Genomic DNA, 27,934 nt, shown 5'->3' with positions numbered 1-27,934 from the left:
GCACAGGACCACGTTTAACATGACCCAGTGTTTATTGACTTCTGCCACACTTTTTCTTTAAAAAGAATAACAGGAACACAAAATGTGATGCACGATAAAATACTACGACAGGTTTCCATATCAATCCAATGCAAAGTGCCAGCATTGTTGACCAGCATACAACCTGACAAGAGAAGATGTAGTCATAACTCACTCTCAGATATCTGCTGGGAGTACATAACAGTCAAAGTAGAACTAGTTATTTGCCTGCAAATAGATACATTTTCTTCTAGATGCAAGTGGTGTTAGAGCCAGCTATTTTGCAACAGCAATATATATATATATATATATATATTCCAACAACTTTAAAAAATTCAGTAGGAAAGGGACTAAAACTGCTTAAAGAGAAAAGAAGAAAAGGAAAAAAACCCAAAACAAAGTGGAACTTTTTAAACATTACGTTGTTGAGGCCATTTGTCATAGAACCAGAAGTAAGGTAGAGAAAATTAGACTTATTAGAGGCTGCTTTGCCCAAAAAGCCTGCAAGTTTTGTTACAGGTTCATTACAAATAGCCTCTGGACTACTCAACTGTCTCCTGGCCTTTTTCCTTCCTGCACAACAAACCTCATCTATCAGAAACTGTGGCCTGGTGGCTCTGCATATTTCCCAATGTACCCTGATTTGAATGAAATTGCATTTGGAAAGGCAAATATATTTCCTAAAGAAACACGACATGTACATGTGGCATGTAGCATCTTCACAAATATGAATAAAGAAGGCACATTACCTAAAAGTGAAAAGCTTTTGAGCACTAAAAATTAAGTGGCTTTTCAAAACTGGATGAGAAGTGCTCTTTGGCCATTAATGTTTCAGCCACTTTGCCATGAAAACAAAACCTAAAGAAAGGAAAGAATCTCCTTGAAATGCCCTCTGCTGACCCTAGAATTCTCACACAATTACATTCCAACAGAACAGTTTGCAGCTATGAGAAATCTATGTAGAAAACATTAGACTGGATTCCTACATGCCCATCAATCACCCCACCACCACCCAATTAAATTACAGCATCTTTGAGGAGACCATTCCACTGACCTGGAAAGGGGGCAAAGGTCTGGAACAGAGGACAGGAATTGGTTTCAGTATCCTGTGTCATAAACTGTTGTTTTTGGTTTTGTTTTTTGTTTGTTTTTTGTATTTTACTACAGTGTTAGCAAAGAAGAAGGCAATGTTTTCTGCCACAGGATAATTGTTTTCTCTATCTAGACCAGGAAGATATAGGCTAAAAATGAAAACATGTACTTTATTTACAATAAATGCATCTATACTGTTCCAACCTCCATCCACCATGTGTTGCTGCTCACTGCTGAAGGCAGATGGTAGCTCTTAGTAACCAAAGTACCTTTCTTTCCCAAACTTTATACAAGTCCTTTCCCCTTCCACCCTACCATTTTTCCACTGTTCTAGGCTCCAATGAGATTTGTACTAACATCTTCCTAGTGCATTGTTTTAATGTTACAGTTTCCAAATACAAAGCGAGACTTGACCTGCTCTGTTTTAGCTGTCTTGGCCTCGCTTAAAAGTACACAGAAGTTTAAAACTCATGTTCCATTATCAATTTTGCATAGCAATACAACAAGATGAGATTTTTTTTCTCCCACCTTTTAAATAACAATCCCCTCGTTGACCCTTTCAGAGAATTTGACACCTACCATCTTCCAAAGGGTTACCTCTCACACTTGGGGAAGAGACCTAACTTTCTCCACACACAAACATTACAGAATGAGAATTTCAAGTCATCATTAAGTTTCTTTCAAGTCTATGTTGCATTATTTAGATGCAAGTGAAGCAGAATGTTTTTCCTAACATTAAAGGACATCAAATTATTTGTTTTTTCCTAGTTTTGAGTTACAAGAGTGTTTGTGACACGTTCCCTCATATTCCTCCCCTAAGGTGCACAGTCAGGCTGAACAAAGTCCAGTCCACATGACGAAAGCTGGATCTCTGGGAGAAGACAGAGAGGTTGAGGGGTTTCATAGCACTACTGTATTTACATTCAAAATTCAAGAACAGGCTGAAGGATGCCCAGCTTTTACTAACACAGAACTGCTTAAGAAATACTCCATTTCTATTATCATTGTTTAGCATAAGGGAATTTGTTTCGGTTTTGTCTTTTGTAGCTGTTACCCTTTTGTCATTGCAATGTAATAGCAGCTACTGCACACTTCCTGTTCACTCCCTAGCTGAGGTGCAACAGACCCAGGCCGACTGACAGAACAACAGCCTGGCATGGTGTGATGTACTGGTCTGGGGACTGGCAGCTCAGGAAGGCCACGTCAGCTACTGTGGGCAGGTGGCACAGAAAAAGCTCTCAGCTCCATTAAGAGCTATTCCAAACAGCACAGTAAGTGCTGGTTGTGGGCTGTAGCTTAAACACACTGGACATAACTCAACAGTTACTCATTGAGTTTTTAGAAAAAAATGGAGAAAAAACAAAGTGCTCTGCCAATTGAATAATCTGTTGTATATCTCATGGCTTGAACATAACAGAAGTAGTTACCTGGCATAATAGAATTGAAACAGAATCACTGTTTCATTCAGATTTCATACACATGCAAACAAAGCTAAACAAGTGTCTTAAGTAGGGATAAGCAGCACAGAAATCAACTTCAACAGTCATTACCATACATTTGTCAGACTGCCAGACATATTTCATTTCAGATTCACATCTGTGTCACACAAAATATGCTTGATGGAGAAGAGTCATTAAAAAGACATTCAACTCTACCTAACTGATGGCCTTTAGAGCCAGTGCATTCTGCGCCATCAGCCTTTGAAGTTTACTGAACTTCTGGGAGGAAACAGCTGCTTTAACAAACAGTGAAAATAGAAAACAAACCAATCTAGCTCAGAACAGAAAGGGAATGCTTTTACATAGGTGTGGACTGATGCATAGCCACTTCCCTCTCCAGCCTGGGACAGAAAGGGAAGTGCAGTGGCACAGCTCTAACAAAAGCAACTGAACTCCAAGAAATGTGATGAAGACGGAAGTCTGTTTGGTAACTCCTTCTACAGAAGAGCTGAGCCAATATTCCATACAGCAAAGCTGATGAGCAGTCCATGAACAAGCCCATGTGGGACATACCATAGGAGATCCTAAAAAAAATCCAGTTTAATATCACATTTCCAATATCTCTTCTTGCCCATCAGCAGTCTGCCACAGGTTTTAAACTTGCAAAGCTCCTTTCCATTGAGCTAGATTTATATTTTTTCCCCAGTAAAGTGCAAATAAGACTCAAGTTTTTCTCACTAGTTCCAATGATAGTTACCTTGGTTACAAAAGTGATCAAAAGCCAGTTGGTCGAGCCACTACCACTAGGCTTTTTTTATTTTTCCCTTTTATTTATTTATTTTTAAATTAAAACCCTGGTTACTTGTTCCAGCAAAAGGCAAATAGAAAATAAAGGTTCCTTCTGCCAGATGCAGGCACGACAGGAGGCTGCCTTAAGTACCATCAATACAAGATGCACATGCTAGACAGAGACACAACCAGTGCGTTCTTGTGCATAACAAAAATGTGCCATGGTTCACTGGAAATAGAAGTCATCTTTGGGATCCTATTTCTTCACAAAGTTCAGAAATTGGTTAGTCTTCATTAAGAGCTGCTTCTCTCTTCCTTGCGTCTACATCAAAAAGACCAGAAAAGTCAGAGAGTTAAGTGAGAAAGTTCCAGTAGCATTCATCCAAAAACACAAACAGAATAAAGATGGTTTGTTTTCAATGGACAGTCCTTCCACTTGAGACTCTTGATAAGAATTCATCATGTAGGCTTAAATGCTACACGAATCCACAACATGTTAACAAGACAGTTCTACTAAGGTTTTGTATTGTTACCCTCTTGATGCTGAATATAAGTCATGCAGCATTTAAGTAGCCCAATAATCTTTCAGAGACTCCATATTTGTGGTAATTTTTTTCCCAAATCTTGGTCCCTTGCTCATATTCCCATCTAAGAATGAAGTCTCCATTTGTTCTGCCTGCCAGCTACAGAAATGACATCTATTCTAAAAACCATTTGACTAATTATGGTTTTGATGGTCTCCAGCTGAATAGCATACATTTGAAAAAGAAAGAATACTTTCAATACCACATTCTGAGGAACTGCCTGAGGCAGTCCCTAAAGACCAGAAATGAATCTGATCCAAACAGCAATGCTTTGAGCATTCAGGATCCTCAGTCCCCTACTTGTATGCTAGTACTACAGTACCAGGTGCTGCAGACCGGAAAGCTGGAGTCTGGTCATCCTGGGGTTCCACAGAAATGTTTCTGGGATGATTTCAGGCCATCTGTGAAACCAGCTGAAAGCAGGCAGCTCATGGAAACCATCGTTATCACAGCTACTCCAGCAAACTGTGCCAAAAGGTGTGCTCGTATGTATTTATAAACATTGTTTCTTTCTGACTTATATAGTCTACACATTCCAAGGTTATTATGAACACATCCACACAGAAGTTACTCCTAAGGTAAAATTAACATCTCAGTTGTAGATTTAGAAGAAAAATTTTAAAAAATCACCTCTCCCATACTCCCTATCAGGGTTATTGAGGCCAGGCCATTATTTTCTTCTTCTACAACTGTCCTACTTCATGTCTGATCACCAGTCCTAAAAAGCAAGGTCTTACTCTTCTAGCTACAATATTTTGTAGAAGTCATACCGGTTAAGTTCCTGAACTTTTTTTTTGCTTCTGCTCTTTCTTCAGCATCAAAATACCACACAGTCATGGCATATCTATAAAAGAAAGAAATCTTGTGTTTGGTTCAAATTTTGCTAATAAGTTTAATTCTTATGGAGAAATCAAACAACAAAACAATTGAATTCATAAATTTAAAAAGGATACAAATGGCACATATTTGGAGACAAATACAGATAGGCCTTCATATGTGTATTCAAACAAGTAGGATAGGAATATAGGTGAGAATTTCTGCTTGAAAGCATAAAAGAGTGCACAGCCCCTGGTAACAGAGAGCAAAATAGCTTACAGACCTCTGCATGCTTTTCTGTTCTGGGATGCCTTTAGGCAGCTTGGAGCTGCCCTATGTCACATCAGCTTTTCATAGCCTAGTGACAGACGGCTGCCCCAAGAATCTCTGTTGTATTATAAGGGCAAAAGTGTGACCCAACATTTCCCAACTAAACAACTATGCCCAACTTGGAAGACTTCTGTCACTAGTGAAGGACTTTTTTTTTGTCACACGAAGTATCTTATCTTTCAAGCTTTCTATTCCTCATTTAATTAGAGAAATTCCAGTAACTGAAAAATATGATTCTATTCAAAATCTGGCTACTTTTTATGCAACATATGTCTTAAATACACAATAGACTTAATTTTAGATACAAATTATGTGATATTGGTAGAAGACGTGCTTTGTTTTTTCCTGGCAAAACTTCAGCATCAAATGTACTACCTACCTGGTTGCATAAGAAGGCTGGACTTCATGAGGGTTCCTTCGATCTGACCAGAAGAAAAGCAACCTGTCAAAAATCGGCTCAACATCTGCTACATAGGACTTCCCTTCTGGGAATATTCGAAGAATTCCACCATGGAGCTGAAAGAAAAGGAGAGGTTATTCATTACACATATAAACAGCCACATACTGATGTGAGTAACAACGTATTTTCACCTCCTCATCATCCAAACAGAGTAAAAATTTAATGATAACCAAGGCAGCTATATGACAACACTGGAACTGCACACTGCATCTCCTGGCCACCTCAACTTTCAAACAGTTTGCAATGTTTCAGCATAAACATCTAGGGGTAAAGTAAATGATCCAAGAAGGAAAACAGTGGCCCTGTCACAAATGTCCAGAAACTTTTCAGTTTCCAAACACATCTCTGGAAGCAGTGGATACTGCAGAGCAGGTAAGGGTGCTCCATTTCATCAGTGTGAGATCACAGTTTCCTCCTAGCAAGTGCAAGAAACTGCTTATGATCATAGAATCATAGAATTACTCAGGTTGGAAAAGACCTTGAAGATCATCAAGTCCAACCGCAGCCTAACCAGTAGCCTATCTCTTAAAAAACAACCACGAAACAACACCACAACAACAAACCTCTGCTAAATCATATCCCTGAGTACCACATCCAAACGGCTCTTAAACACATCCAGGGATGGCAATTCAACCACCTCCTTGGGGAGCCCATTCCAGTACCTAACCACCCTTTCTGTAAAGAAGTTCCTTCTAATATCCAACCTAACTATGAAATGATATTTCAGAGCCTGTATTTCATAAATTCATAGAATCTTTAGAGTAAGAAGGAACCTTTAAAGTTCATCTAGCCCAGCTTCCCTGCAATAACAGAGACATCCACAGCTTGATCAGGTTATCCAGGGCCTGATCCATCCTCACCTTGAAAGCCTCCAGGGACAGGGCAGCAACCTGTTCCAGTGCCTCATTACTCTCACTGTAAAATACTTTTTTCTTATATTTAACCTAAATGCACCCTCTTTAAGCTCAAAGCCATTTCCCCTTGTTCTATCACCACAGACCCAGCTGAACAGTCTGTCCTCTTCTCTCCTGTAGCTCCCCTTCAGATTTTGAAAGGCTGTTGTTTCACAAAATTACAATTTGATTGTATAGAAGTATATAAAAGACATCTTGTGGTTTATAAACCCTTCTTTTGTTTCCAAATTAAAAGTATGGTAAATTCCAGGCTGACTTAATTGTTTTTAGTAATACAAACAGAAGTAAGAGTGTCACCCTGTCAGGAGACCCACTGGTGATTAAAGATGCAGAGAACAAGCTAAGTCACGTGCTCGTTCATAGATCATCCTGAGCTGGAAGGGATCCACCAGGATCACCAGGCCTATCTCCACACAGGAGATAGTGTTATTCTATAATAACAAAACAACATGTGTGTGGGATGGGAGACAGAAAGATAAGGAAACAGTTCAGATTTTTACTTCCAAGAGGTTGCTATAAACACCAAGAAATGTATGTAAAGCAATAAAAAATGGACAAGCTGTTCAAAAGTTCATCACAATTTGCAGAAGCAGCTGACTTCTCCAAAGTTCTGTTTCTGAAGTAGTTTTTCTTCATGCTCTGCCTCAACCTTGTGGCTCACTCACCTTGGAGTCCCAATTCTTATTCAGGTAATAAATACAGGTAATGCAGCGCCCATCGCCATTCGGGTTGTCCACGTGACGCACATACCCAGTTCCATTTCCAGGATAACAAGCAACCATAGCCTGAAAAAAGATAAAGATTGTAGAAAATTATTTCTCCAAGATGCCCACATTTATTTGTTCTTCTCTGAGCATCCTCCCACCATCAGTTTTGCTCCAAAAGCTGCACCAGGAGAAATTTTCACACAAGCTTTTTCCACTGGGTAGATCAGCCAGTGTGAAATTCCAAACACAAAACAGATAACCTTCATATTTCACAGTATGCTCACTAAGACAATTAAAAAAAAAAAAAAAAAAAAAAAAAAAAAAGCAAACAACAACAACAAAAAAAAAAACAAACTGGTATAAACTGGTATTTATTATGCAATATTTTTGTCCTCTACAAGCTACGTGACTTTTAAGCCGTTCAAGATGAAGTTTGCTCGAGTTTCTAAAGCTGAGCAGTCATTGCAAAACCGAATTGCCAGTCATAATGAAAGTAGAAAGCGGTCTCAGGACATCATGCCTTACTACCTCCATCTTCTCTTCATATCTTCTAATCTCTGTCATATGCATCCTAATGAACCAACACAAAGTAAGGTTCCCTAGGAAGGGTGGGTAGAAGTCGACAGAGCAAAATGTGTAACTTTTTTGTGCCCTGCTTGTTTTCATGAACTGAGCCACAAAGTTACCAAACAGTTTTCAGAAGCTTTGATCATCAGTAGAGCTGCTGAAACAATCATTTAATTCACCACAGAAATTTCACCTTGAATGATGAGATAAACTCAGTATGAATTACTCCAAACCACACAACTGAATTCAAGACAAAGGGTCTTAAAAGGTTTTTTACAGCAAAAACATTAAACTTCAGTTAACACCATTAGCATCTAAAGAAGGGAAAAGCATGAGAGACTGCTGGTTGGATACAAGATCTTTGTCCTACAGTCACTCCTTCACTGCTGGAACTACTTGGTAATGATACCAGTTATCTTCTATTGAGTTTGCTCTAAAAACATAGCATTAGAAGTCCTGTTCCAACCTCCCAACATCTCCTTTCATTGCTTGCCAGTATTAGCAGCAAGAGTGATGGCAGATGACAGGATGTGTTAATTTATGGATCTGAACTCAATATCTAGAAGCAGTCTCTCAGGACTGAGTAGGGAGGGTGATTGTATTCCTTCATCTGCTGTTAGGCTGTGCCACTGCCTGGATGCTGCTGTGCAGGGGCACACCACAGGTTCCCTTTCAGCTTGCTGTCTATTGAGATCCCCAGAGTCCTCAGGTTGCCCTGGGGAGCAGAGCAGCCCCCCAGGGGCTCTTCCTTCACAAGGGCAGGATTTTACATTTGTCCATGTTGAATTTCATGAGAATACTGCAGGCCTGTTTCTCTAGCCCATCTGCTTCCCTTTGAGTAGCAACCCTGCCCTCAAGCACATCAACTGGTTCTCCCTGCTTGGTGTCATCTCAACTTGATAAGAGTGCACTCTGCCATCTGTTTCTGGTCATTGATAAGATGATTAACAGGACTGGTCCTAAGACACACCCTGTGGTGCTGTACTTGTTACCAGCCTACAGATATAACACAACTAATCACTGCCTTCCACATACCCAAGCACTCAACTGGATTTTTTACACATTTAGTTAGTTTTCCAACCATCCAATCAGAAAGCATCCTAACTTTTTTATCCAAAGTATTGTACATGCTTAATCCATAGGAATACTACACGATTTTGCATCACTGGCAAGACTTGCCCTTAATAATTTGCCAAGCACGGTTAGCAACAACACTGAAGATACAGTATAGGCTTTACCAAGAACAACTGAAATTTACACTTAGCAACATTAGGGTTCTTGCATTTTGCTTCCTGTCACACATAAAGCCATGCTGTTCATGGTACTGAGATGGGGTAGAAGTCACTGTCAGCCAGCACAATGGATCCCTGGGCCCTCTGCTACCAGCAACAGGAGTTGGCTAGTTAGGATGTACATACATACACCTACAGCTGTAAAAATACAGCTCTGCATTTCAAGTGATGGGCAGACTGGCTCTGCTTCTTCCCTATGAGGACCAGCAGAGCAGTACCTGAATGTAGCAGTAAGTCACAATTCACTCTGCACCCAGACGCCTCAGACAACAGCTGCTTTGAAGCTGATGCCTCATAGGGGCAGGAGATCATGTTGTACAACAGTAAAAACCTTTAATTTTCAGTAATAAGCCCTCTCTTATCACACCTGGCACTTGGTGGGTTGCCTTGCCATTGGTGCTGTTTGTTCTGTTGTCATTCTGGTCTATAAATGGCTCTGTAGCTGAGCTTACACTTTACCATCAGCCTAAAGCAAAGCACTGGAAATGAGTCTGTTACAGGCTGATGGAAGTCACAAGCCAGCTGCACCTGCAGTGTAGGGATGATCTGAGGGAGCTGTACCCATGCTGAACCCCCTAGCACACCCCCCATTCCAGCACAGGAGCTTACAAAGGTGAGCTCTTAATCCACCCCATGATAAGTGAGCTGGGTGAAACCTAACAGTTTAAATAACCCTTCTCTAAACCTGGTCCCCGCATGTCTGGAACATGACCCTGGCAGCTGAGAGGGCAGGAGAGGGGGCAGAGGCTTCCGGTAGCCAGGCAGCAAGCCAAGAGTGGGATGCAGGTCTCCATCACAGCTACCACAGCTGCCACCAGGGAGATGCAGCCTGTGCTGCAAGATCACTGGGCTGCCCCCAGAACTACCCAGTGCTACTACTATTAAACATCATAATCAAAAAGGTGCTGGAGAATAACATACTTCAGGCTAGATCCTTAAAGGGATTTAGGTGCTTTGCTTACCACTGAAATCTGGGCATAACGCCAGAGTTTTCCCTCAAATAGTATGTTCTGTTAGCAAAACTTGTGCTTCAACCTGGAGACAATGATGCATTATTTACTGCAGGCACCTTTTGCAACCACAACACACAAAGCCCCTGGGGATCAACCAGCAGAACAGTTCCCACAGAATCCAAGAGCTCTGGCCATGCTATAGCTTAACTTTAAGAAATTTTGCTAGTAGCAGCAAAGGGAGAAAAGCAAAAGTTTCTGGCATGGAGAATACTTGAACAAAACCTTAAACAATGAAGGGAAATCATTCTGGTCCTCCTAAAACTACATCAGGCTTTATCAGGGAACTGGCTGGAGCAGCTCCAGAGCAGATCAAGCTTGCTTCAGCAGGGACTCCAGCTGTTAGCACTACTTTCAGATTCATTCAAAGCAAGCAAGAAATAGGAGATGAGCTGCATGACCCAGACTTAATTTAGGTAATTGGTAAACACTGGTATTTGCCAGTTAAGCAGAGAGAATATCAACAAAAGCTGGAGGGTTGGATCATGGTAATCAAGCCATTCACCCCTCAGGTGAGGATGCATCAATGAAAACTTTTTTACTATTATGCCCACAAGACTGCACTGCTTTTTGGGGAGCACTGTTTTTCATCAGCCAGTTCCAATTCTAAACTAACTCCAGCAAACAACAGTAAGCAGAAACATACCTAACTTCTTTTATTTAGCAATACAATCCATGGGCTTAACTTCCCACAGTAAGCGCCAGAGGAAATTTCTTCAGCTACTCATATTATTTTGAGTTAAAATAGATGGATTTGTCTTATACAAAAGCTAAAATTTAAGAACCAACATGTAAATGCACACATTTGCAGTCACACATACACACTGTATTTTGAAGACCAATGCTCCAGTGGTCTAGTTGACAATCATAAAGCCTACAAAACTTGGAAAATAATAAGCAAATTATCAACACTGCAGTTTCTGCACTGTCACTCATTATCAGAGATGTTAGGTATCCCAAGAGGGTGCAAAGCAACCACCAGTTAAACAAGCAGTAATCAGGAGCTTTAGTAAGGAGCCAGGAATCATCAGGAAGCTCCACACTGCACAGGACTTGCAAAAGTAAGTTATTCACCCTTCAGTTTCAAGTATTACACTCAGGTCAACCAGAAAAATCTGCAAGTCAAACAGCAAGACATCAGCAAACTTTGGAGATAGATAAAGAAAACAACAGTTCCATAGAGAGGTTTCTTCCCTGCTTTCTAATGCTTATAGCAAGGCAAAAAACATGTTCTCTCAGCTGATAGCCAGGACCATGCTGTGAGGCATCATTCTGCTACATTTCAGAAAACAAGCAGTACTGGAGTGGACTGATACTTGGAACAAAACACTTCAAAAAACACCTCAGCTAGAAGATGCACACAAGCTGAACAGGAGATCACAATGGCAGCAGATAAGGAAGAGATTCTCCCTGAGCCTACTGCTCAGCCATAGCCCCCCCCCACATGCTCCTAGGGTCTTCTACAGGTGCTGGTGCAATCCCACACTGATCTCAGCCTTTCCTTTCAGAGCTGGTGATCTCCAACCACAGAAAAGTCACTCATGTAACTCCACCCTGCCAACACACACGACCCATTAACTAGAAACAATAAAATTTGTTTTTTCCATTTGCTGCACCAGAGTCTTGGATACTGTTGAACAGCTGCCACTTTTAATCTCTTGCGTAGATGGCCTCTGCATACAGCTCATGTATCAAACAGTTAAATTCAGAAGTCACTTGTAAATTCTGTCCGATGAAACAAACTACTATACAGACAGAAAGCAATGCTGACCCAAAATATTGCTATGTTGGCTGTCTGGAAAACCAAATTATTAAAAAGAATTAAACGGTGCTAAAGCCACTGCAGCTTTCAGATACATTTTTATTTGGCTGCACGCTTCCAAGTTTCTGAAATTTCAGTTCAATATGAGGTTTCTAACCTTCAACTCAAGTGAAAACAGAAATCACTTTATCAGAATTTAGGAAATGAGGATTACTGGGGTTCACCTGATTGACTTAGGTCTGAGTGCATACTGTACTCAAACCGCTTTTAGTTTGCTGACAGCCTGTACAGTCAGAAAGCAAAAAGCACACAGCATGCTCCACATTAAAAGAACATGAGTAGTCTGACATTTCATGATCAAAGATGAGAGATTCTCAGTTGAGGCTTGTCTGACACAGGCACAACAGGATGTTTATTAAGTACTTGCTTGTTGCACCCAATTGTGCTCAAGTGTTTGTTGTTTTTTTTAACTGTGTAGCACATAACAGTTAAGTATAAAACATTCATGAGCATTATTAAATACTACTTTATTTTAATTTATGAAAGTTAAAACACTCAACTACTATACTGAAGAATGAACTATGAAAATTGGTCTAATTTATTACCCTGTAGAGATGGTTGGGAACAAAGAGAAGGAAATTATGTTAAAATAAAAATATCAGAGACATTAGCTTTATGCCTTCTGCAAACCGAATCATCAGTTCCAAGGGGGCAAAAACCTATTCACTTCATTCACATAAATCGCAAAATGGGCTTCAGCAACAGCATTGCATGAGAAACCATTACCTCAACTCCTCACCCATAACTTGATTTTCAGCCTGCAGTTGACTAGCCACTGGATTCACAGAGCTAAGCCTCACCTTCTGCTTGGTCAGCCTCTTGATCTGGGCTAGAAGCAACAGGGGAGAAGGTTGTGAGGAAGTAATATATAAAATAACATATAATTAAGAAACACTGGGGAACAGGCTAGAATTTTGCAGGGGAAGTCACCCACATCTTTTCACTTCAACTACCATCTTCATACTGAGGCCTAAAGCCAAGCAGTATGGAAAACATCTAAAAAAGTAAAAAAGCTGATAGAGATAACAATAAGAACCCTGGGGCTACCACCTTCTTCATGAAGAACAAAGCAGATCAAACTCCATGAATTCACCTTCAAGCACTGTTTGCCTGAAACTTCCTTTATTAGCTTGTAGAAGTAGCCCTAAGCACAAAGGTGCCTGGGAAGCAGGTGAGAAGAGCCTTCTGAAGGGCAAAGAGATATGAATGACTGATAAGGACCCTGTACTGGGAGACACCTTCTCTACAGAAGTCTGGAGCACTGCATATTGGACATACATCTTCATTCCTGCTGCAAGAACTTGTAACTGTACAAACAATTCTGGTTTTTTGGACAGGATTTTAGCCCGTTGATCTGGTATTTGCTTCTCCTTGAATGGGAGTAAGCTTGATTGTCTAACTGAGATCTCCCAAGACCTAAAAGTTAACCTTTCTCCTTATTCCATTTTGGTCTTTCAGATGCACCGCTTTAGCTCAATTATCATTTCCATGGTTCACAGAGACATATTTTGAAGAAATTTTGAGTGGCTGCCTGAGAATGGGAACTGGGAAGAATACTGCTGAAAAAGATGATAAATCTTCTAGTGAAAGATCTGTAAGAACTGAGGTTATCTCGGTTATGCTCATTCTTAAGGAAGTAAGACAGAAGGGCTTCTACCCTTAGTTCAGAAGTTGTTCAGTAAGCAGAAACAAAAAAAATTACACACAAATTTCTGTTTATGGATTATCATCATACCACACAGATGTTGGTGACTGGCATGTTATCCAGCAGTAACTCAAGGAGCCCCTAATAAGGGTTCAAATCTTATAAAATTTGTAGAGCAGCTAGATCATGGATTGACCCTGATTTAAAAATGAACTATGAAATGAATCTGTAGCACGGTTCAGGAAAGTTTTCTAATGATAGACAACAAAATTTAGCTCTTCATGGCTTAAAGAGCCCTATTAAGGAAAAGGATGGCTTCAGGATGAGACTATTTTTCTTCTTTTGTTAGCAGAACACCACTTGAGAAGTCTGGATGCCCTTCAGTTTCCAGCTGGCTGCCAGGGTGTTACCACTATACAGTGGGAAGGCACAGGGCAGCCATGGAACAGACAGGACCTGAGCTGGCTGTAACCACTTGCAGCTGCCAAGAGAATAGGGAGCATTTGTGAACTGAGCTTTGGAGACAGCAGTGAGTCTCCTCAAGACCTCCCTGTTGCTGGATGCTCCTTGGGGTCCCAGAGTTGGAAAGGCTATTCAGAAAACTGCAAAGGAGGGGGAAGGTCTCCCTGTTTCTGAGGAGAATAGTCTGATTTTTGATTCCATGGATGAAAGAGTCACATGTATTTACCTTCTTCCATACAATGTCAGGATTGTTTTGTTAAGTAGAAAAAAAATAACATCTGCTTTCAGGCAACCACTCAGACTGTCTTCAGTCTCTTGGCAAGACCAAGAGAAAAGGGAAGACTAAGGTTTAAGGAAATAAATCTAAAATTGCCATAGGATCCCAACTGTACTTGCAGCAAGCAAGACTAAGATTAACTTCCTATCTTGTATGTTTAATAATCCACATATTCCTGCACGTTTGTCAATTAACACTTTTTTTCCAGCTCCTCAGTGCTCCTGTCTTATGTTCTGCAACGGGAAAATCAGATTAAGACTTATTTTACAGCATCCTCTGACTTAAAACTAGTTTTTAGGCTGAAACGTTACCCAGCCATTGAGCCTTGCTAACAGGCAGAGACAATACGGCTACAATAGAAATTAACGTGCTGTGAAGAGCAGACATGCCATCGCGGCAGGACCTGAAATTTAAAAGGCTATTGCCAGTGAATTAGTTCAGTCAAGGATATTCAGATTAAGCCCCCAATTAGCAGCTGTAAACATGCGCAGTGCCCCAATGTATCAATAAAGGCTGTTTCAGTTCGGAAGGACCGCCCACCCTCGGCTGCCGAGCCCTGGCTGCCGGCCAGCGAGATGATGGCTTAATGACAGTGCTACGTGCAGAGCGTGAGGCTATCGGCAATCAAACGCAAACTTTCCTCCAGAGTACACTTCATAGAGAAGCTGTGGAGGGAAGAGGAAAAAAACCGTGTCTGCAGCACACACCAGCAGGGCACTTCTCTTTGCTGGGTCTCACTGGTCTCCCACACTTGCATGCCTCTTACAGATGTGCTAAAGCACCTGTGCTTCAATAAAATGCCCTGTGATGTTGCACTTTAGGATTACTTTTGCCTGTACCTGAAGGTCTCTTTCATCACCCATAAAACTACTTTGCTCCCACTCTCCCCCAAGAAGCAAACTAGGATGACCAGCACTAATGAGAAAGCTCCATACTCATCTAACACGAGTATAAATCTAGTGCAGGTGCACATTCAGCACAGATGTAGTAAGATCTGTGATGAGCCCCAGGGGGGCAGGGAGAAGGCCACCCCCGCGGAAAGGGGATTCATCAGTGTGGGCTCATTAAGGAAATACGTAAGGATGTCCCTGGGTGTTCAGCTCCCAGTGGGGAATAAAGGCATGGCAACCAGCAAATACATCCTCCACGGGATATTCCCACCTATTTTGTAAGAAGACAAGGTCATAGGTCCTTTAATATTCCATTCTTGTATCCGTTGTCAGGAATTAAGACCATTTCAGTTCTGCTGCTTAACTAATCACCCAGAGGATGACACCATGCTTTTTACTGCAACATTCCAAGACTTCTGTGTATTTCAAAGCTCTTACAGGTGCATTAAAAAAGGCCAAGAAAGAGCCACCATAGCAAGTCTGTGCAGGTTTCTTGCTACTATCAGAGCTGCTTGAGATGGCAAAAGCTCCCTTTTTCATCACCTGTCATTCACTCTTAAACATATGGGCTCAGGGTAAGTGAACAGTGCTGCCCACGAGGCTTTATCCCCTGCTAGGTGGTACCTGCAGTGCATTCCTCACGCATCTCACTCCAAAGGTGGCTGTGAGCCACCACCATCTTGAAGACGACCTCACTGGGAACAGACACTCCCTTTCGCCCCTGTCTCAGCACTATGTGTTCCTCTTTGCAACCAGAGGCGGCAGGGTCCAGACTAAACACTGTCACATGGAGGTACCCTAAAAGCGCCTCAAGGTTCTTCATAAAGCTGTTAGAGCCATTCAGGCTTATGAGGTTGCCGAGACATTACTGCACTAAAACTGAGCTGAATGGTTCTCAAGTGTTTGTTATCACAGCAGTATTGCCAAATTAAGGCTAATTGATGAAACCAGTTATCTCCTACTTTAACTTTGCAGTGAAGCTGTCTCACTTGCCTCCTGCTCCCCCCACCTTGGTGAAGGACATTGCCTAGCTAACAGCACGTTTACCCTGCACAGGATTTTGTGTAAATTAATATTTCTGGGTAAACTCATTAAAGTTATCTATAATAAATTACCATCAGAAGTAATATTGTTGTGCCTAAACAACATAAGCACACTTTATCTGCTTTGCCTACACATGAAGTTTTGCTGTTCTGGCTACCTTTGTATCTCACACCAACACAATCTGTTGAGTCTGGGTGCAATAAAAGGGGGGTGAATGTGTACATAGTGACACAGCACTTTTCCCCAGAGAAAAAGAAAGAAGCTGTTTGAGTTCAAGGCCGTTTATGATGATATAACTATACACCTGTTCTAAGGTTAGGCAATAAAAACATATTAGTAAATAAATAAATCTATCTATTCATTTAAGTGTGGTTGTGCCTCTCCCCCACCATCCCTAGCTGATGCTTGCATCAGCAAGATGTGTGTCAACAGGAACTAGGCAACACTGAGCAAAGAAAGCATACACAGGTACACATATGAATGTACATGGCAAGGAGGCCCATCCATTTGCACACCCTTGTAGTTGCACATTACCATTTAAAAAACCCCCTGACCCACAGTTGAGGAAGCTTAGTCTTAAAACCCAGCTGCCAGGCAGCACCAAAGCCCAGATGTGAACTCAGTCTGCTAAAATCCCATGTTTTGTTTTGTTTTTTTTTGTTTGTTTGTTTGTTTTCTACTGATCAAGACTGCATATTTATGATGTTGGCACCTGACAGAAAAGCCCAGCTCCACAGACTGACTGCTCACAGTGACACACACTAGCCAGGCAGTGGCCCTGTGTAGGACATGGCCGTGGGCTGCAGGTTTCCTTCCCAGCCCCCTTCGCTCTGCTTCCCTCCTGCTTTCTGCAGCCTTACCCAGTAGCTCTCACTGCAACAGACCTCAGGAGGTCTTAAGACAGAATTTGGGACTAGGACTTAAAGTATAGTGTTTCTTAGCATGCAAGGTAGTTTTTGCAGGAAGCACTGCAAGCACTGAGCAGGAGGTGTGGTCTCTCGTGTGGGCTCAGGACATTTCCTGAGGATGCAGAAAGCCTGGAGAGGTCTTTCTGGCTCTGTTCCCTTCATTTTCCTCTTCCTCTCCAAAAGCTTTCCTCTCTGGCATCCAGCATGATGGGAGCAGTATGTCCTCAGAGCTACTGCAGGTGTGGCTGACAGAGCTGTGTGGGAGCAGCTCTCTGGGGGTATTTGCTGGGCAGCCAGGGCTAGCATCCCTGTTCTTACCTCTGCTGCTGGCTGGGATGGAGGCAAAAGAGCAGGGGGTAGGAAACCCCCTGACAAGGGGGGATACAGATATATGGGGGCCAATCAGAAACAGGATAGCATGGAAGCATCAGTGGGCATGGGAGAAAAATGGGCACCATATCTACCTCTGGTCACCATCAGCATAACTGCTGTTTTTCCTAACTGCAGCCAAATCATCATGATTAGCTAAAGTTTGTTTTATGGATTGTAAGCAGTGAGACAGGCATTTAACCAAGTTCTAGAAGAAGACAACTGTAACATAAAGAACAATAGGAAGTATTTCTGTCATTTGCAGGCATATTAATTGTTTGAAACAACAACAAACAAAAAAAACCACACACACACAAAATAACATGAACAACATACAGGTCAGCAACATTTTCATCCTTGCCAAGAAATTATCTCTGTAAGTGTCAGGCAGGCACCAAGCTTCTAAGTCACTAGTTAGGTGCCAAGTTGTGTATTTGGAAATGTAAGTGAAATACAAAACTTTGACATGTCAGCTTTTGACAACTATCATATGTTGAATTACAGTACATTTGCCAGTAAGGACTTGCATTTGCAAATTCTCTGATTGCAAAGAGGAAGCATGTAAAATACTTAACCAGGCAGTGACCCTTCCTGTTGGCCAGCTCCAGAGACACCGTGCACATGCTGCACAGCCAAAGGAAGGCAGAACACACGTTAACTTAGGAAAATGGAAGTAATAGTAAATATTGTAAAGAATGAAGAACGAAGTTATCAATACGCCCTTGGGGACCCTGTTCTCTTTATGCATGGCTAGTCATATATCATGATTTGAATGCCTGAATGGAAGAACATGCTACAGCACTTACAGTGAAGCTCCTCCCTTTTCCGCCTTCAAACTACTTCTACCAGATTCCTGATAGGAAACTAGAAGGGAAAGGTGCAGTTACAATTTACATAGTCTGCAGCAGCAAACGCAACAAGCACAACTTAACCTAGGAACGGAAAATTTGAGAACTGAGACTTATTTAAACTAATATCTTAAAAAAAAAAAAAAAAAAAAAAAAAAAAAAAAAAAAAAAAAGCACACTCCAACCAAATTTCCCAAATTTGTATGTATTTCCACCAGCATTCACTGCCTGTAGCTCACTATTGAACACTGCTGTGCATTCCAGGCTCTCCCTGTTCAGGGCAGCATTCCCCAGCCTGTACTGGGCTGCGCTATATGCACTGCTGGGATAACTCTCCTGGTACGAGCAGGTTTGCTACGAGACAGACAGTTGCAAAAGTCAGAAACAAATCCTTACTGCCATCTACAATGTGAACAGCACATATACTTAGCTTTTTATCCAGAAAGGCTCCTTACTCCCTTCCAAGCAGCAAAGGCACTCTGTGTTTTAAACCCAAGACAAAACAGATGAAAAATTAGGGCAGAACGAGAAATCATAACCTTTCCTGAAGTAGTCTAAATACTGTAGCTCAGTCCAAGCCAAGCACAAAAGGATGTGCTTCAGCCCCATTGATCTCAAATGGACTTCAAAACAATAAAAAAAAAGCTTCAGTGAGTTCCTGATGTGGAGTCAAACCTTAAGAAACATTTATTTTATCAAATTGTATTAAAAAAAAATAATAATTTTTTAAAAAATGACAGTGCAAGAAATAAGGTCTATGCAGAGATTATTGTTGTGACTTACAGAAGTGAAAAAATGCAAACATTTTTTATTTGGCCAGTCAGATCTGAAAAGAAAGTATATATAAACACACACACACACTTCATAATCACATATATATTCTTAGCATATATATACGCTTTAAAAAGTTATTTGTTGCTACAAAGTAGGTTGCAGTTCCCCAGTGTTTGCCAAAAGATGTGGTTACTCTGCCATTTCCAGCTGACAAAGCTTTGGACAAACTGTTTCCAGACTGTGTAGACAGTAATCTACACTGTTCATTTGTGCCATGGGTGGCTGGTGGCACAAATGTTTGCCGAACTTTCATGGAATCATTATGTTCAGTAAAATCTCTTGCACTATTTTACTTGTGCAAAATCAGAACAACTAGCTGCTCCTGTAACCAAATGCTTTCCATTAAGCATTTAGTGTGATAGCACCGATTTTCTTCGTCTGTGCATCTTATCAAAACACAGTGATGACAAAAAATGACTGTGAAGAAGAGCTCCTCTGTCACTGAGGGACAGAAGATGCAGATGTGAATGAGTGACAGAGGGGAAATGGGACTTACAGCTCTCCAGACCACTGCAGGAGTGGTATGAATGGCATGTCTGGAAATAGTTAAGCAGCAGGAGACAGTCTACTTGGCAGGAGCTTCCTTCATTATTTTTCTTCCTCCTCCTCACTGTCTAAATATCTAGAAACCTTGCTTTCCTGACTAACTCCCTGTTGTCTCTTTTCAAAGCAATAAAAGATCTGAAACAAATTGCTACCTAATGTAAAACATAAATCAAAACCTTTTGTTAAGCCACCCTGCAGTATTTATTCATAACCCTGAGCCCACCAAGGGGATATCAGCTGCCCTTGCACAGGTACCAGAGGCAGTTCCGGAAGAACCTCTACCCTACAGCTCCTCTGCTAAATCCAATAAAGTCTTTCCAGATTCTTATGGAGTCTTATGCTGCTGGCAGGCTTCTAACAGCACTGTTTCAGTTCTCAGCACTGAGACAGAAGGATTACAGCCATGATAAATCCAATAAAGGTTTCCCAATTCCCTCAAGTTGCCATGCACATATCCTCCTCCATAAATCTAAAACCAGCAACACTTACTCACCAGCTTCCCTTCCTGACCTCCTAATTCTCACAAACCATCCACTGCAAGGTGGACAAGCACTGTGTGACCTGCTGGTGCCAAAGGACAACTTACCTTTGACCTATAACACAATGAGGGAAGTGCAATCCTTCTTGAAACAGAAGCAGAAGAAAACTTCTTAGAAAAGTGCATATTTAATAATTCTAAGTCTTTGTAAGAGTCATCTTGAAATATTCATTCAGTGTTGATCTCTAAGCGTGCCCAGCCCACTCAGCAAGCATCATTCTTTCATCTATTAAAAATTAATTCATATTTGGGTCATTATGATTTTACCTCCTTTCTGATTTTATCTTCCCTCTGCCCCATCCCTTCCCCATGTGGGAAGGAATCATGAAATCATTACTGTTGGAAAAGACTAAAGAGATCATCCAGTCCAACCACCAGCCCATCCTCACCATCCCCACCAAACTATGTCCCATAGTGCCACATCTACATGGTTCTTGAACACCTCCACCTCCCTGGGCAGCCTGCTAAGCCCCATCACCACCATCACTGCTGAGAAGGAAAAAAAAAAGAGATCTGTCTAGAAAGATGAAAAGGTATAGCAGAAGAGAAAAGAGAGGGAGAAGAGGCTTCCAGGGATTAATCTAAGACAGTTGCTCAGGAGGCAACATCCAGGATAAGGCTATGCCAATCAAGTAAGTCTGGAAGTAGATGAAACAAGAGTTTACCTGACAACAGGGTCAACACAGGCAGCTGGAATTCTTAATAGAAATGAACAAGTCCACTTTTTTACGTACGTGTTGTCCCGCATCAGTGTTACCAGCATCAATGCATCTTCATTTAAATGTATGCTGTTATTAGCACTGGGCGATAATAAACTCAATTGTTCATTAATAACCACCTTGGAAAAAGGCTGTCAACCCAGTCCTCCTTGCCAGGCAAAGGGACAGTGGGGGGCACTGCACTCTGAATCCCGCAGCTTTCCCTAGCAACTCTTCCAAGGACACTGTGCCTGACAGTGCTGCACACACCCATCAAGTCCAAAGGACAAGCACACCATGACACAAGCAGTACTCTTGCCACCTGCTTACCATGTTCCTCCCCACACAGCTGGGTAAGGCTTACACCGACAGCTAACAAGCAATGAGCCCTTATACAAAAACAAATTGAGAAGCACCTGTTTACTTAGGACTTGTGAGTAATAGGGGTATTGGCAGGCACACCAGTATAGCTTCATCTGCAAGTCTCTGGCTTTACAAGCTGACATAGCAGCACTGGAATGGACTGGTACCAGCACAGCTATTGCAGTGGGTAGGCAGGTACTGAGGAAGATGTGCTACCAGTATGTGAAAGATTGTGGAAACACCTCACTGCTCTTCCATCATTACGCAGCTCAGGAGCCTAATTAGCCTCATCAAGCACTGCCTAACTGTTAAACTACAGACACGAAAAATATTGAGAAAACCGCCCTGACACCACAAATGCATGCACAGACACTGGGTCCTCCATGCCATCTAACCTCCACTCATTGTTTCACAAATAGCCATCTTCTGTCTTCCTCTGCATCCTGACTGCATAGTGTAGGGACAGTCTCCTCAAGGAGGCCAGTGGGTGATTTCAGACTTCTCAGCAAGGTCTGGGCAGGAGGGCCAACAACAGCCACTGGCAGACAGCAGCTCTGGTGCCACACTCACTGAGGATGGTGCAGTTTCTCCACTTCTGCCATGTAGTAAGCCTATCATTAGTGCACTAAACTCAGGTTCTTAGGAGTGATGACATATAACAGGTACTAAGCTTAGGTATTGAAGTGAGGTGGCTTATAAGCAGTTTAAGTACAAGTTCCATTAACATCCTACTAAGGTCACCCATGCTCCTGAGCTCACCTGTAGGCACGTGCAGCACTGTCTGTAAAATATTGACCCACTTTGCTAATACCCTGTCCCTGCTGAGCCAAGCGGCAATCTTGGTCTATTGCAGAAAATAAGCATATTTTGAAACCTTAAAAAAGTCACTGAGAATAATTTGATGAAGAACAAAAACAAGCTAATATACCCAGGTTTATATTCATTTATTGCTCTGACTGCCAAGTAAAAATTATACATTCCTGTGTATAATTAACCAAGCTAACTAATCTTGCTTGACAAACACAGATATAAACATCAGTTTTGACATGGAGCCAAAGCAACCACTCCAGGATCCCTGCCAATGCTGAATTCCTCAGTCTGATATCATAAAATGACTTGTCTGCTGTATTTACAGTTCCAGTGGCTCTGGACTCTGCCGGCAGCCAGCCAGAAGAACAGATTTGAACCTACCCACTATGCCAGAACATGTGCATTTGATTAGGAAAAAAAGAAAGAAAAATTATGCATATTTCTTCTGGATGGCAGTATGCATCAGACCTCCCATTGTCAACTAATTGCAAGGCATGCTGCTATGCAAGTATCAAAAATCCTTTGTGAAGAACAATGAGACAGTATATTTCTATAGGCAGAATTTCAGCTCTGCTATGCTGCTTCTTACACCTGCACCTCAAATCAGAAAAAGCACTGTCTCTTCCTGTTTTAATTGCAATGGACAGAACTTGAATTCTTATAAGCAAAGAATAGATATATATATATTTTTTCCCATAAATAAATACATAACTGTTTTTTCTCATTATCTGATCTGATGAATCTGGAAAAAGAAAAAACAAACCCAGTCCGTGATATCTTATGTATTTCTTAAATCCTTAAGAACAGAAATCTTGGTAACAACCTGCTGGTTTCAAAACCTACCTACAAACACACACAAGAAGCACCTGCCTCATTTTTCAGCTGTCACTCATGAGTGATGCAGTGCCACCACCAGGCAGTGCCTCTTTCTCCTGTGACCTTCAGAGAGGGCCCACTGTGGTCTGGGTGACTGGGAGGTATGCATCATGAAGATGCAGAAAGTGTCCCAGAAGAAGAGTGAAAAACCCTCACAAATCTCTTGAAGCAGTTTTCAAAAGAGTTCACATCCTACAAGGACTTCTAAGCAAATGAAGCTCATATTGAAAATATTTTTTAACTTCAGGCCATATACTTGATATTGAATAGTATCACTTGGATTCTGAGCTTAAATTGTCAGCCTCAGGCTTTCTTCAGTAGATGTCAGCTCTCAGGACTAGGGCTTCTTGCCTCATTTTGCAGCCAGTTGGCTCACCCAGTATATGCAAGCTGAGCTCAAGGTCCCCACAAGATACCCTCACATACATTTCAACTCACAGCAGCACCAGAAGTGTATCAGTGACGTGAAGCAGGCTGTGCCACTGCCAGGACTAGGGTACAAAGTCCACACCAAGCCCTATGAAGTCAGCTTGTCAGGCCCTCACACCTGTAGGACCAGTGCACTCTTGGCCTCAGTGCTGACCTGACACAAGTGGCCCAGAGCAGCAGTTACAGGCAGAGAACATCACTCAGGCACCCTGCCTGAGTGAGGGGAAAGCCTCTCTCCTCCAGAAAAGTGTGAACAGGGGAACAGCCACATCCTCTCAGAGACAGGCCAGGTGCCCAGACACCCTCCTGGAAGTAGGGGGGGTAGCATTTCTACAAGCCAGTCCCCATCCCTTGCCTCCCACCAGAAAGACTGCACACACCCAAGGCCCCTTGAACTCTGCAGTACCTCTCAGGCTGCTGAAAGAACAAGTACCCCAAATTTCACAGTGACTAGCACACCTGCAGCTTCCAAGCTGAAAATCACATTTCTTGTATCTGTAAGGAAAGATGTCCCTTTTGTTGTTGTTTTGGGCTGTTTTTGTTTGTTTGTTTTTAGTTATTGTTGCCTTGGATTGTTTACTTGTAATGTACAGGGATTTTGCACAAGACGTCATCTACAGAACTTCACACCCACCCCCTGGATCATTCCACAACACGTTGCAGGCCCATGTCACTTCCACACCTGAATAATATGCAAGTGGGCTCATATTTTTCACAGATGGGAACATTTCCAGCACCAAGAGCCCCTGAAGAACCCAACTATCATCGAGGGACTTTGGGACAGAAGGAGCTAGATGCTGCAGTACACCAGCACTTCATGGGCAGGTAGGTAACTAGCCTCTCAGGGCACACTACCACCTTGCTCCTCAGCTCCAGCCAGCATCCAGCTGCTCCCTACCAAGTGCCAGAGCTCCTGAAGTATGCAGATAGGTCGTCAGAATGTGACATCTGCCCTTGGGCCAGAGAGTCTCTCAGCAAGGATGTCAATCTCCTCATATCAAGAAGACTGAACCCAGCTCAAATGCAATTTGGTGAGATCCTCAGACATTTAGCCACTGCGAAAAGGGAAACACTGTACTACTTTACTACCAAATGGAAACTACTTTAAGAGAATGCAGAAGCCAACTAAGACTACGTGGGGTATGCAACAGAAGAGCACTCTAGGAGGATGTTATCTGGTTATTTTTATCTTTTAACCGTGTCAGCTAATATTTTTAAATATGACTTGTCCCAAAGATAAATTTGGATGACAACGTTGCAAGGATGAAAGGTTACATTTCATTATCAGCCCTCAAATACCAACCAACAGCTCTTAAGTGTATCCGGTACCCTTGTAAAAGTTTAACTTCCATCCATTCTCTTTGATGCAATCTCAACTTTCTTGCAATGGTGTTGAAAATCATATGGAAACAACAAAATCCTACTCTGACTTATTTCTCATATGTAGCTGCAAGGAAAGCTTCCTTTGTTGTACAAGAGCCTTTCTTGTCTTCTGATCTTTGTTTAGCTGCAAAAAAACAAAACCCATGAAGCACATTACAGTAAGCAGACAGTAAGCTTATAAAAGTTCATTTATTAAGAAAACTTCTCCTACTTCTCCAATACTTAAGCTGCAGATTAAGGACATACAATTATTTTAAAACCTTAAATATATAAATAGCTATGAGGCCAATTCACTTCTACAACAAGGAGTTACCATGTAGCCAAAGACTTACGCGTTCAACAGATTGATCTGGAACTCTTAGCCCTATCTGTCAAATATTCATTTCCCAAACCAATAAATAAAAACACATCTCTATCTAAGAAGTGTTTGCCCAGTTGCTCAGAAACTTCTCCCTCAAAGAGGTTCTCTGGGCATCTATGTCTGTGCAGAGTTGATACAACAAAAATAAACACACACACAAAATCATACTTTTAAATTCAGCGTATGTGTTCACAATTCTTCAGAAAATAAGCAAAAAAGGACTGGTTTAATGGTGGAAGGAGAATGTCCATAGGTGACGTGGGAGCCTGCATGCACTGCAGGAGTCACTTGATTAGTCACGGGAATAATCTTCCTGCCAAAGGTGTCCCACATGCCAACTACAGATGACAGCTGCTACTCCCATATCCATGGCATTTATATTATTAACATTAAGGGATTTGTTACTCTTGATTTCAGATGGAAATTTCTCTTCATTTAGTTTTGCAAACTTTATGGAGTCCCCTTCAATCTCATGCTGTTGTACAGCATTTTCACGTACTACTTGGAGTCTTCCCTGATGAATCACAAGGGCCAAAAGACTCACTTGATAGCAAGCAGCTTGGTACTTATTTATAAAACAAGTTCTATCATGTGTTACTGCTGTGGGCACAAAGTTGAGGCAAGACCACAGCTCAGTTTCAAGGACCCTACGTCCCAAAAGACCCTTCTCCCCAGCCAGTACCAACAGCCCCCCCACACCTAGCTGAGTTTTTCCCCAGATACCTCGCTAACATGCAGTATTACACCTTCAGCAGGAACCAGGCAAACAGAAGCCATTCAGAAAAGGAACTAAGATGCCCTTAGAGGCATGCCCATGCAGACTGGGTATTTACACCTCCCTACACCACAAATAAGTGAACTCCAATCCACTCTCATTTTAAACTAAATCTACCCAAGCTTTAACCAGACTGATGGGCAGTTCAGTGGGGCTGCACAATAGAGCCATGCTTCAGCCTTGTGTTTTTTCCCATCACTGTGCAGAGGTGTGCGGGGGGCCTTCCCCCACACAGGTTTTAAGGGGTTCCCAAGTAGTTGGTAAACAAGGCATGTTAGTTCCTTCTTTTTTCTGCTGAGAAAAAAAAAGTCTCATCACCAATCACACATCCTTCTAGATCGTTGCAAGTTAGGGCCCAACCAAATACTTAACCTTTCATTTGTCTTTTAATTAAAATAAAATAAAATCATTTTTATTTCTTGCATTTCTGAAGAAGACATGGATGTTTTAGAAGTGTGCTACATATTACAGAACTCAAGTCAGAAAAGAATAGAAAAAAGAAACGGGGTCATTTTCAACACTCAGGACAAAGACATAAAGTTAGTGCCAAACCAGCCTGCTTCACTACAGCAAGACAAGGACAGCAAAACGAAGTTAGGCCAAACTTAATTACCAACATGAAAAGGACAAACACATTTCATTGGGAAAGAAATCTACAAAGGCAATACACAGGGGTCCTCTCCATTCCCAAACACGAGAGCCTCGGGACAAAATATGGATTCTCTCCTTCCAAAACAAAAAGTTTGCCTCACTAAGACAGAGCATCCCTTACTTTGTGCCAGATCCCGACGGGAGCAGCTTCAGCTGTAGGACACCGGCACGAACACTGAAACTAGTTAGGACAGCACTGCCACACGGCCGCGAGTAGCCCAGCAGCCCGAATACGGAGGGGCTCTCCGTCCACCTGGACCAAGTCCCTGAAGGACAGTCAAGCCCACGGCCGGGCCGTTCTGGCAAGGTGCTCCCAGCACGACGGTGCCGGTTTCCGCAGCTGGCAAGTGAGGTGCCGCCGGGACACAGCACAACGCCACTGACGGACGAGGGAGCGGCACCAGGAACGAGGCACCGAGCAACCGCCCCGCGAGGCTCCACTCCGAGAAGCCGTCCGTGCTCTCCACTCGCCGCGGGCGCCCCCAGGACAGCGCTCCCGGTGACACCCGGAGCGACGCCACGGGATCAGCCCGACGGGGCGTCCCCGGACCGGGAGCGGGAAACCTCCCGCAGCCGCGAGCAGCTCCGCTTACCTTGGAGCGCTCCTTTACGTAGTACTTGCCGAGCCGGCTGCCGCAGTACATCACCAGGCGGTCGATCAGCGTGAGAAGGAAGTTGATGGCCTCGCAGCCCTCCTCCGTGCCCCCGATCCACTTGATTTGGTCGCCACGGAGATGCCGCTTGGCCACACCGCGGCTGGGGCCAGCCAGCTGCCCGTCGGCCAGCTCACCGTCACGGTGCATGCGCTTCACCCGCTCCAGCACGCAGTCGCCCACCACCTCCCCCAAGAAGTTGTCCAGGTAGCAGAAGCCGATGTCGTGCAAACACGGCACCACGTACTCCAGGGCGAGTCTCTCCAGGTCCAGCCGCATGATGTGCCCCAGCGGCATGGCGCGGCGGGGACGGGCGCGCCGCTGCCCTGCAGGCACCCGCCTCGGGAGGTGATGCCCGCCGGCTCCAGGCCGGGACGGGACTCCGGGACGGGACCAAACTTTTCAGACGCCCGGACCGGCTGCGCTCAGCTCCGCACCTCGGCACAGACCCCGCGCCTCAGGGACGACGCTGCCGTCGGAGCCCCGCGCTGATATCGCTGTTACCGCACAACACCAAACCGCTCCCTCGCGACGCCCGCAGCCCCCCAGCGCTTTAAGGGGCGGGCGGCAGATGGCCCCGCGCTGATTAATACGCGGGCTACGTGCGGGATGTGTGCTCGCAGCCCGTCCGCTCCCGCCGCGCCGCCGCACGTGGGTGGAGCCCGCCCGGCACGGAGCGCCACGCCTTCGCCACGCCCCCTGCGGCTACTGCAGCCAATAGGAGCCCAGGGGGC

The 27,934-nt window shown here is 43.0% G+C and overlaps 1 protein-coding gene across 1 annotated transcript; it reads right to left on the bottom strand.

The window, feature by feature from the left end:
• EGLN3 (egl-9 family hypoxia inducible factor 3) lies at nt 1–27,844 on the bottom strand. The gene is made up of 5 exons (XM_072337722.1): nt 27,141–27,844; nt 7,108–7,227; nt 5,448–5,584; nt 4,693–4,766; nt 1–3,660 (listed from the first exon to the last, which is right to left on the bottom strand). The coding sequence occupies exons 1-5, from the start codon at nt 27,495–27,497 to the stop codon at nt 3,623–3,625; spliced, it is 726 nt and encodes a 241-aa protein (XP_072193823.1). The 5' UTR covers nt 27,498–27,844; the 3' UTR covers nt 1–3,622.
• Between the last annotated feature and the right edge of the window lie 90 nt (nt 27,845–27,934).

This window comes from Excalfactoria chinensis, chromosome 5 (assembly GCF_039878825.1).
Source record: "Excalfactoria chinensis isolate bCotChi1 chromosome 5, bCotChi1.hap2, whole genome shotgun sequence".
NCBI classification, from domain to species: Eukaryota; Metazoa; Chordata; class Aves; order Galliformes; family Phasianidae; genus Excalfactoria; species Excalfactoria chinensis.
The sequence above is the reverse complement of the archived record's forward strand: the minus strand, read 5'-3'. Positions and strand labels throughout refer to the sequence as shown.